Source organism: Rhincodon typus, unplaced genomic scaffold, assembly GCF_021869965.1.
Source record: "Rhincodon typus isolate 14 unplaced genomic scaffold, sRhiTyp1.1 hic_rhity00002291, whole genome shotgun sequence".
NCBI classification, from domain to species: Eukaryota; Metazoa; Chordata; class Chondrichthyes; order Orectolobiformes; family Rhincodontidae; genus Rhincodon; species Rhincodon typus.
The window spans coordinates 7,483-19,071 of record NW_025967929.1 but is presented as its reverse complement, the minus strand read 5'-3'; the positions used below and the strand labels follow the sequence as shown (position 1 = coordinate 19,071).

At 40.2% G+C, this 11,589-nt stretch overlaps 1 protein-coding gene across 2 annotated transcripts; it reads right to left on the bottom strand.

The window, feature by feature from the left end:
* Positions 1–2,711: 2,711 nt before the first annotated feature.
* On the bottom strand, positions 2,712–9,884 carry LOC109924342 (peroxiredoxin-1-like). 2 transcript variants are annotated; one of them, XM_048593068.1, is made up of 7 exons: positions 9,759–9,855; positions 7,639–7,685; positions 6,502–6,619; positions 4,864–5,017; positions 3,893–4,015; positions 3,393–3,523; positions 2,712–2,998 (listed from the first exon to the last, which is right to left on the bottom strand). In XM_048593068.1, exons 3-7 carry the CDS (start codon positions 6,605–6,607, stop codon positions 2,913–2,915), a joined length of 600 nt encoding a protein of 199 aa, XP_048449025.1. In that variant the 5' UTR covers positions 6,608–6,619; positions 7,639–7,685; positions 9,759–9,855; the 3' UTR covers positions 2,712–2,912. The 2 variants fall into 2 exon arrangements, with proteins under 2 accessions (XP_048449025.1, XP_020379938.1); XM_020524349.2 differs by lacking the exon at positions 7,639–7,685 and having other exon boundaries at positions 9,759–9,884.
* Between the last annotated feature and the right edge of the window lie 1,705 nt (positions 9,885–11,589).

Here is an 11,589-nt window from a genome sequence, read left to right as displayed (position 1 = left end):
AAGTTGTTTCAAAGGAGACTAGGTAAGTTTCTGACACTGACTACCTGATGGCCCCTGTCCCTCATTGGCTGATGTACAACATTACCAAAAAAACCCTCATGAACTGAAATTGGTAAGACTGAATATCAAAGGTCAAACATGAATGCAGAGAGCCAGAGAGCATTCCCATAGTGCATCTGATCAGGCCAAATCAATTAAGTGGCAGATTCAGGTATTTCCTGATTGGTGCATGGGAAAGATCCTTGAATTTTTGCTAGTTGGTGCACACAGGTAGTCTATATCTGACAGCAGGCTGAACATTTTGAACCACTTGCAATTTGATATCAGGTTTTGACCTAAGCGTTGAACTCCACCATTACTTTGTATTACTAGAGTGTGGTTTGGATTAAAATAAAAAGGAAGCATATAAATAGCATATGACAAAGTCTCAAACAAAAAAAAATTGAGACTTAACTCATGCCTGACCATTCAATGTACTAATGAGGGTATGCCACACTGTCAGAAATGTTATCTTTCAGATCAGATGTTAAGCCAAGCCCAGTCTGTCCTCGGGTAGCTGTAAAAACTCCTACAGCAACTATCTGAAGACAATCAGGGGAGCTCTCTGCCTTGTTCTGGTCAATATATACACCCCTCAAACCTGAAACAATGATTTGCTATTGATCTTGATGTTTGTACTCCACCTGAGTAGCGTACAGTCACTGTACTTCAAAAGATACCTTGTTGACATGAAACAGTTTAACAGGTGGTTATTTGTTCCTGCTTTGTAAAAGCAATTCTTTAGCATCAAGGCTAAAGTATGAAGAATCATTAATGTTGTGGGGATAACCATACCTAAAGTGAATAAACACTTTAGGGAACAGTGAAAATTTACCTAATTGATTACTGCTCTTCAGCTGCTTGGAAATATAGTTGATGATATTTAGCTTGGCTGTAGGTTGATTTGGTGGGTGGAGCCTCATGCATGTGGAAACATCTGGAGGACTGGAGTATTAGCAACTGGAGTTGTCACAGTTGATGGCAGTAGAAGACAGTGGCAGGATGTAGGGCTGGCATGGAAGGTAATGGGAGATAGGTTTGGGGTGGCATGGTTGGTGCAGATGGCATAGGAACAGGTTGGCAAGTACTCTTGCAATAAAAAAGTAAATGTTTAAGGAACTGTCTACTAGGGTTGATGTCCGAGGGTAGCAGAGTATCCACTGAACCCAATCTTACTGGGTAGCCACCTCCCATGGAGGGTCATTGGGAAACAGAACCAAAGGTAACCTGCACTCACTGTCCTCATGACCCAAGATCAATTAATAAGGCATCAGGAATTTGTTAATTATGGCTCAGAAGCATCACTACAACCCATTGATCCAGAATCAACTTCAGATGTTCACACCTAGCTCAAACTGTTTGCCAAAGCAAACTCCTACTGAATCATGGAGTGAAGTCACATCTGCCCTCAGGTAGATATAAAAAGATTCCATAGTATTATTGAGGAGCAGGTAGTTTACCTGGCATATTTGTAAATATTTACTCTGGTCAAAAAACCACTAAAAGTCCTATGCTGCAGCAGCTTACTCTACACAATTTGACCACCACATTTCATACAGATTTAAAAAAGCTATATTGGCTGTAAACATCTTTAAAGAACCATAATGCAAATAGGCACTAGAAAATGTAAGATTTTAATTCCTGAACAGGTTCAGCTTCAGTTTAAAAGCACCAGGCTCATTAGGGATTTCAGAAGCCATGATAGACCCTGCAATATAAAGCAAGAATGCTGAAACAGAGCCCCAGGATTGGGTGTGTTGTGTATATAGAAGAGAGTCTAGTCTAGCAGTGCCACTAATTTAGTTCAGAGCATGTGTTGGATGAATGGGAATTCAAGAATTAGGCCATAATACATTGCAATGCAGGATTAACATGGCCATTCAGAGGAGCAAGGGAGAAGTGGACTGTTCCTCAATTAAGGATTCTAGTAGCCCAGCAGGCCCCCTGCCTTCTGAAAAAGGCATTAGTTTCAAAAAACCTGGGATGCTTGAGGGCATTAGTTGTGAATGCTAGTTATCACTCATCATGGAGACATTAGACCAAACTCCCTTAAATTTGTTGGCAGCTTATGCTACCTTTCTAATTAGAAGGTAGGAGGGGAGACAGTATTTTACTTGTGTTTCTTTAAAGAAGAAGGTTAGCAGCCTCAAGTTTGTGTTTACTAGTTCATTCAAGACTTAAGTTAGGCACTTGCACCCTGTGCTCACAACTCACTAATCTGGAGCATGTTGGAGTACAAGTCTACATTTAGATTTCTGAAAGTGGAGCCTATGCTGACAACACATTATGTACATTAGGCTAGCAGTAAACATATGTACTGAGTTCACCAGTACTCTTGCCAAAAGAATCAACTGACCAGAGCAGATTAACTCAGTTGAGTTATGCCTATCAGTTGTGTTCTTTTTGGTGCATCCTTACTGGGTTCTTGATTTTGATAGTTTGATCTTTTGGATGAAGTCACTCAAGAGTCAGTTGTCCTTAATGCCATGCCTTTTTAGTGGCATTGGGGCCACTGATGATATTGCCTACACAGGTCAAAAACTCAAACCACTGCAAAAAAGTTAGCTTAACTGAGAGAACTGTCCTGTGCACAAGTGATCCAATAAGGGAACTATTTTAGTGCATTGTTAACTGCAAGTGTGCTGCTTACAATTACAGCAAGCATTGCAAACTGACAATTTTGCTCAAGTTTTATTCTGGCACAGTTTAAAAAAAACATTTACAAGAGCACAGCTGAACCTTTACTCAGACACTTAAACAAAAGAAAAAAATCCTAATATGCAGCAATTTACACAAGGTCTTCACAAGTGCCTGCATAACAAAATACACATTTTCCTCATTGAATCCTCAACACATGGATGGAGCAGAAACACTTAGGATTGTTTCTCAAAGAACTTCTTGCTGTCATTAACATTAGGTTTAATGGTGTCCTGGCCAGGCTTCCAACCAGCAGGGCAAACTAGAGATAGAAGATTAAAAGAATTAGTTTCATAGTGTTAGATGATACCATTAAACAATGCCCGTTAGTACCACTTCCTCTTGCAGTACAGTGGCTTCTGCAAGAGAAGGTATCCTGGTCAATTTTCATATTTGGCAAGGTTCTCCTTGCCTCTAATAGGTCTTAGAAGGCTGAATGTGTGCCATGAAGTTGGCCACAAGAACACACTAAAATTTACTTCAGGCACAAGATTAACTTCAGAGCAAAGTGCAACTTGGTCAAAGGCTACATCAGCTAGGCATTCCATTGAGGTAGCACCTAGTGACTGAGTGAAATTGTAGGAGTTCATGATTGCAAATATCATTTAGCTAGGGACTGCTAGTTTATTTAGTCAGATTGAAATCTTGACCATTACCTTCACCATGTTTGTCTGTGAATTGAAAGGCCTGCACCAGCCTTAGAGTTTCATCCACTGAGCGGCCAACTGGAAGGTCATTGATTGTAATCTGGCGCAGGATTCCTTTCTCATCAATAATAAAGAGTCCTCTGGGTAGGAGAGAGACAAGCAGAAGAGTGTCATTATGAACAATTGGTTTGTGAGCATCCCTCAAAAAACCTGATAACCCTGACCACCTTGATGGACAAAGGTTTCTTTCCTCAAAATCCACAACATCTCAGGCTAAAAACATTTGAAACCAACTCCAGTGACAAGGCACCTTAAAGTAAAGTGTGCTCCAACAAGAATGTTGGACTTTGATATTCTGTACATTAGGTGGATATCAAAAATACTGATCCACCACAAAGAAATCTCAATAGCAATTGCCAGCAGAAACAGTGCTCAGGTCTGGGACCAAGGCTCAAAGGATGCAATTTAAGTGCCAAGTGAAGCTTTAAGGCCCATTATGTTATACCAACCTGTAAGCAATTCCTTCGTCCTCCTTCAGAATGCCATAGTCTTTGGCAATGGACTGAGTTAGGTCAGCAACCAGTGGAATATCCATGTGGCCAATACCACCCTGTTTACGAGGAGTCTTGGTCCTTAAAAAGGTATTATAACTATTAGCTTAAAGTGTTAAAAGAATACCTTGCAATTAAGAAACCTACTTTAATCAAATCAATTCTTTAGAATCAATGCATAGGCATGTAAAAATAATTGACATCATGCAACATGTTACTTCCTTCCAAAAGGAAGGAGAGACCCAATGGATTAAGAACTGGTTATCAACTGGCTTTGCCAGTTTGGCTGGTCAAAAAGAATAGTATTAGCTTATAAATAAGCCAACTTTTGTTAGACAGCTGGGAATTTCTTCCCTTGTTGGCACATGGAATTAATCTTCTCTTCCAATTCAAGGGAAACTCAGGTTACCTGAGATTTGAACCTCATCTTAAATGGAGATCAATGTAATTGAAGAATAGAGTGAATTGTGTACCTTATCCCTCCCAATTTCTAGGAAGAGAGGTGCTGACAATTCAAAGGATCACACTTTAGTGCAAGACATGCCATATGGCCCATGCCTGCCCTTGATTGTCAAATAACCTTGTTACCAGTGCGTTTCCTGATATTGCATATGTACTGGATTAAAGGAGTATGCAAGGATAATTTGTAGGTCCTAGAAGAAACCAGACTTTAAACAATCCTATCCAGATCTCTTGACCAAGTAATCTATATCCACTAGATAACAAGCCCAAAAATAAAGCAGGAGGATAAAAGTCTTGGATCAAGACAGTCATTTGAGATGACAATATCTCAATCAAGCAGACACCTCAGTAGGTGATAGTTGGGCTAGCTAGCAGTGCAGAGAGTTTTGTAGAAAAAAAATGGTTCTGGCCAACTATTGACAGCAAGTTCATTGCTATAGAATGGCATACAGTACAAGAATTCTTACCAGGCCAAGTGGCTGAAGTGAGAGTCTGTAGAAGCACCAATTACTTCACAGTTGATCTTGCGAAATTCAGCAGCTCGGTCACTGAATGCAATGATCTCCGTTGGACAGACAAAGGTGAAATCCAGAGGGTAGAAGAACAAGACAACATACTTTCCTGAAATAGGAAAAAGTTATTAGACATTGACAAGAATTTTCACCCAATCTTTCTAGATGTTGCCTTGCTCATCAACTGGCCAGCTAAGTGGGTACTAAAATGGTTCATGGATTGACAAGTAGCAAGGATGCTCAAGGGAAAGTATACAAGACACTCATGTTAGCAGAGAAGGTGGCAAATACATGATAATCTGGAGGTGGTGACATTGGCAACAGTGGAAAGAAAGGTTTGAACAAGAAGGAATGAGGGTCTCAATTATGCAATTAGATAGAGCTTTTTGGCAAGTTCAACTCAAACAATTGGAATGAAAAAACCATTACAGCTTAATCTTCAGGTGCTGATGAAAGACATGTAACCCTGGCTTAAACAGCTTTTCATTAAGTTTCACAATTTTTAAAGTTGTTCTCATTGGAGAATGTAATAAAGAATTTCTGCTTGTTGGGAAAGCTGAAGTACTTTATGGCAGTGGCTGAAAAAAATTAACTGAATATTATCAACATTTGCATCTTTAAAGGGGGTCTAGATGAGACAAACTGAGTTTTAAAGAAAAAGCTGATCTAGAATGCATTACAAAAAGGTGGAAACACACTAAGTTCCAAAATTTGAAGGAAATATTGCAGGCTTATGAGGCAAGGGCAAGCTAGTGTTCTTTCACAAGAACAGAAAGTGTGAGCAAAGTGACTGCCTGTGCCTAAATGCTTTGACAATCCTTCCTGGTCTGAGGCCTCTCCATTCAAAAGGAAAAAGTAGTGCAGTGGTAGTGTTACCAAGTAATCCAGAAGTCATGGGTTCAAATCCAACCACAATAGCTGGAGAGATACAAATTCAATTTAAAACCAAGCCAGACTATAAAGACAGTTTAAATGGCAATGAAAACAGTTTGCCAATATCTGGTTCATAAATGCCCTTTAGGGAGGCAAATCTATTTTAGTTGGCCTAAGTGTGACTCCAGACCCAGTGTGTTATTGGCATACTAGATAGCTCAGGTCAAATGTTATTAGGTATTAGGCACCAAATGTTGGTCTTGTCAAAGAGACAATTGCCAGTGGGAATAACCATTCTCATTATATAGTGGTGAATCTATGCCTCAATTTCAAAGCACCATTAGTAGTGAGCAGAATTAAGTTAGTTATCTTTCAGTTTTTAAAGGCAAAGTTTTGCCTCATTTGGCAGAAGGAAAGATCTGGTTAAAATACCTGCTACTCCCTATTCCAGTTTATTTCTTTCCCAACTTCCCATAAGGGAACCACAATTCCTTCCATTTTAAATCTCAATTAGATCATGCCTAAAATCTGTAAAAACCTGTACAACCTGCAGGGCCATAGCAGACTTTGTACTTAAATTCAATTGAAGTTTGATCAGATTCCAGCATTAGGACAAAGTCTGTTAGTCTTTGCCAAGACTGCTGCAATTGGAGCACACTAAAGCAGAACTGTTCACATGCTGCACTATGTTGCATTGATAAGGTAAAAAAGTTAATTTACCTTTGTATTTGGACAAAGTCAGATCCTCAAATTCTCCACTGGGCATCACAGCCTTGGCAGTGAAATCAGGTGCAGGGTGACCAATTTTAACATTTCCAGCTGACATCTTGATTGGTTACTGTAAAGGAAAAGATGTTGAGGTAAGTCAGCATTTGACCTTGTGGAAAGTGATCAGAACTTAAGAAATTCTAAATGTGTTGTGGCAAAAACTGGTGTCCCATTGGTAGGATTGCACATGCAGTTGGAGAGAGAATCGAGACTTAATTACAAGTTTAATCAATAAAGAGCTTGGGTATTGAGAGATTTACACTGGAGTCACAGTAAAAAGATATGGATCAAATTTAGACTAAGGGAACTCAGACTAAATTTCTCAAAAATCCTCAACAGTAGCTGTCATCTGATCACAGATAAAGGAAATTTCAGAAAACTGACTGAAGCAAACCAAACCCACCATTTTATTTAAACACATTGAAAGCAGTCAGTTGAATTAGTGTTAAGAAACCCACTTGTTACAATTTGTGTGGTATGTTGTCATAGGATATGACAAGGGTTGCCCATAAGTAGTTTACAAAAGGCAATGAGGTCAGGTTCAGGAATACACAAAGCATATTCCAATGGCTGCTGGGCAGACCAGAGGAGAAATAGGGATTGTGACAAAACCAGAGACTGTTTCCTTTACAAACTCAAAAGCCAGAACACTAGTGACAACAGGAGAAAAATGATTCCTCAAATTGATAGTGGATTAAAGATTTTAGCAGCCATGGTTTAAGCACTCCCCACTGCAGCCAAATTTTGATCAGAATCATTGCAGTGCAGTGGTAGGATCCACTCCTGAGCCAGGATGCAAGTTTCATTTGCTTCAGAGGAACATTAGAGGCAAATTCTAAACAATCATGGTCCAGTTTAGTTATAACAAGAAATTTGACCTACACGTTTTTGTATTGAGACACCTCAAAAACTTTACTGGTGTTTAGGATATTGTTTCTCTTCCACTAGGGAAAATTGCTTTCATTTAAGAAAACATTTTTAGTTGTAGATACAACTGGCACAAATTTAAGGGAGCAGATTCACCCTTAATGTGTAGCATTCTAAGTAATGGATAAGATACTTTTGCTGTAAAGAGTTTAAAGTACTTACACGAAGATCTGTACCAGCTGCAGCAAGACAAGTCAAGTTGCTAGCCTCTGCAGAATCAAGTGTTCACAGATGGAAATTACATTAATTTTGTTTGCTACTGCCAGGATTTCCAAACTATTCCTATGCAGTGACTCCTACTACAAGGGCCATTGACTGACCCAACTCATTCTAGAGAAGATATGCTGTCTACTCAATAGAGAACTGAGAGTGGTAAGCCAAACCAAAACCACACTGTGCATAAAGTCAGACAAAGCAAGGATTAAGAAAACTGGCTATTTAAATTTAACACCACTAATTGTTTGTCATAGGATCATTACACAAATTAGTGCATGTCTCTACAACTATAGAGAGTTAAAAGGGCCCTTAAAGTCAATAATAAAGCTTCAACTTATTAAAAGTGACAGATTAGTGGTGCAACCACCCACTAGATTTGACCTTAGTTCAGCATTTTTGGAAAAAAAAACTGGTGTCAATAAACAACTTGGCCCCTTTGAGACAAGAATCATTGGCTCAGAACAAGCTTCACTAAAGATTACCACAAACCTACAACCCAATGGTCTCATTATCTCCCCACTCCCAGCCTCATCCATGAGGAACCCTCCCTCATCCCCACCTCCTTGACCTGACAAGGTGCCCATCTTCTCTCCCACCTCACTGACCAATCCCACCACTACCTACCTGCAGGCACCTATCACCATTCCACTTGTCTTCCCTAGCCCCACCCCTCTATTTTAGACCTCCTTCCCCCTCCCCATTTCTGAAGGGTCCCAACCCAAAACAGGATGCTGCCTGGCCTGCTGTGCTCCACACTTATTACTTGAGGCCATAAGCTTCCTTGGGGTCCAGCTGAGCTCTCATTTATCCAACCAGAAGTGATAGTACAAAAAATTGCTTGTTAACACCTAACTAGACAAGGCACACCCAGATCCACAGATCATAGTCTAAAAACCAATATCCAACACAGGCTATATATAGACTTTCAAAGTAAAGCAACTCTAGATTGCATAGGACCAGTCAAAGAATAGCCTTATGAAGGCTGGTTCAAAGGAAGCTTGTTCAGTGAAGAGCTGAACCATCAAGACTCAGTAATTACCTTGTGGTGGAATAGCTACCTACAAGTTTCTTTCACCATTTCCCCTGAAGGCATGTGCTGACATTAACGATGTCTCAATCACTATTTTAGTTCAGCTATTTTCCCCTCAAACTCTGTACTGCAGAGGTGCAGGTAAGTTCAAATGAGTTCAAGGACACGTGACAACTATTGCAAGACAACAGTTTGCCTATTGCAAAAGGCTTCAGCAGGAAGTTGCATATTCTCAAATGCTTCAATTTGTAAAATATACTTTCACGCTTCAAGGTGTTTGCCAAGTATCAATATAAATTAAGATTACGCTGGAAACCAATTCAGCAAATTACATCAAGTGAAACATTCCTAGAAACATCTAGCTTCTATTCTAATCGTCTCAGGTAGAAGTGCTTTGCCTGAAGTCGCTTGTTTTGTAACATTAATATTAAAAATGTTGCTAAGTGCCCAGTTTGAAATCCCAGCCAGCAACAGAAATAGTCTTCTGGACTAAATAGGAAATTGATACATTAAGAAACATTGAAGTGATTGTGAAGAAAGATGTTTCAGATAAATCAGTACGATTACAAATCTATTTTGTACCTTTTACAGCAGTTAGAGAGCCAGCTCGCATTATGAGCTGTTTAAATATCTGTAAAGATGGAGCTAGGATTTTACACGGCCTTCTCATCCCCCTCCCCCCAGAGGGACCCTCCGTAGATAGAGGGAGAATAGCTCCGACATGCTTTTTAAACAAAGAGGGTTTGCGTCACACATGGCGCCTTTTGCCTTTAAACTACAGCTTTGACTTTAGAAAGCTTCAGTCCATCGAAACCCACCTTCAAACCCCAACTAGAAAGTTTACAAGGCACCTCTCGACTTGCCAAATTTCATTTTTTTGTTGCATCCACCCCCAGTTAAAAAAAAAGTGCATAGACTTTCAACAGAAAATTAAACAACTCTATGCAAAAGCCCACTACACGCAAGATAAACCATTTTGTTTAAAACACGCTAATACCGGCGGTGTTTTTGTTTTGTTCCCCACTACAACACTTACATTGATCCCACGTTATACTCTTGTAACCAGCACTCCCTACAGCGCGCTTCTTCCTTTTATAATGAGGCAGAACTCGCGAGGTTTAAACATCTCAGGCAGCGTAGGTCCACAATGACTCAGCGAAAAAAAAAATCCACCCCCAGCCCCAAGAATTAAAGGGATACTCACAGTGTCAACGTCAGCGTGACTTTGGAGTTTCAAGATCAAGTTTTCATATTGCAATTTTAACAATCAGTCACTTCCAGAAAACGTGATGGAGAGAAGGGTGTTGGTGAGGGTGAGGGAAGGTGGTTTGTAGAGAGGAGAGGGTGGACAATAAGGGATTGTGGCTGACAGAGGGAATGAAAGGGTGGGTGGCAGAGATGGTAGAGAGTGACTGTGTGGCGATGAAAGACAGAGAAAATGATGTAGAGTGAGCCAGTGATTGCTGGAGAGAGCATGAGACAATAGAGGCAAGAGGTTGGTGTGAAGGTGTAGTAAGGGAGGGAAGACAGACAGAGAGGAAGATGGGTGGTAAGGCAAGGAGGGAAGTGAGAGAGGGTGATGGGGAAGGAAGGGTGAGAACAGGCTGGTGGCAGAGAGAGAAAGGGGAAGGGACAGAGAGTGCGGGGATAGGTGGCAGAAAGGGAGAGAAAGTGGCAAAGAGTGAGAGATGGTAGTGGGGAAGGGTAATGAGAAAAAGGAGAGAGGGAGATGCATGATCAGGAGGGTGTGGCAGATGGCAATGGGAGAAGGAAGAGAGAATACCTAAAGGGGTCACTCTCAGCCAGTGTGATGCCTGGATGAAATATTAATAAGGGGGAGATTGGAATCGAGACCAGCCTCTCATAAACTAAGCAATATACCATTGTGCGGTTGAACAGTTCACCTTGTTTATTAATTAAATCTACAGAGATAGACCTGACCTGGGTGGTGGAATGGGATGGGTTGGTGGGATTTCTTCTCTGAATGGATCATGTGATTCAAGCTAAAGAAGCAACAGTAATCAAGACTGATTTTAAATCATCAAGCTCCAGTTGTACTCTTGCATTTAAATGGAGTCCTTAACTTTGTCCTTTGCATGCCTGAGGCAGCTTCTCTGGCACTGAGAAACATTTACTACCCTATACTTGGGTACGTGAACTTTCTATGAATATATTAGAATCGTTTTCTCTGTTGTTTCTTCCTTTAAGATACTAGTAAAATCAGGCTAGATTGTTTTGTGGGTGCTGACACTGATATTTCTCCCCTGTAATAACTTTTAAAAATATTTTTTACTAAATGAGTTTTTACTATCTAGCATTTCTAAGTTGACTGTTTTGCAGATTCTCAAATGTAGTTTCACATCAGACAGTTGTTTAAAAAGACAACAAAAGTCTTTAGTTTGCATAATTCACTTTTAAAATAGAACATTCTTAAATGCAGTTATTTGTATTTGCTGAACTAGCAGATCTTAGCTAGAAGTAGTGTGGGGACCATTGCATTTAGCCGCTATTAGGAAGAGGAACTAATCTGTCAGGATTTATCTTCATGTATACTACACCATTGCAGTGGGTGGTGTGTCTGTTGGATGAAGATACAGTCATATTTGACTGAGAGCCACACTTCTCCCCAGCATTGCCAAATACCATTTGAACATACTAAACAAAGAAACAAAAACAAAGGGTAACTGGGCCCAAAACGTTGATTCTACTTTTTGTTCACAGATGCTGCCAGATCTGCTGAGTTTTTCCAGCTATTTCTATTTTTGTTTTAGCATTGGAACATGTTGTCATGAGGCCTCCTCCAACTTCCTCAACATCCATGAGCCAATCACTGTCCCTGAGAGAGATCTTCCCCTCCATCTTGGAGC

Bases quoted from the DNA above. Each gene is read 5' to 3' on its own strand.
- LOC109924342 (XM_020524349.2), bottom strand. From the start codon at position 6,607: ATGTCAGCTGGAAATGTTAAAATTGGTCACCCTGCACCTGATTTCACT. The intron at 5,018-6,501 runs GTAAATTAACTT...TTCCTATTTCAG, and splicing joins GACTTTGTCCAAATACAAAG to GAAAGTATGTTGTCTTGTTC. The intron at 2,999-3,392 runs GTAATGGTCAAG...TTCTATCTCTAG, and splicing joins CACAGACAAACATGGTGAAG to TTTGCCCTGCTGGTTGGAAG.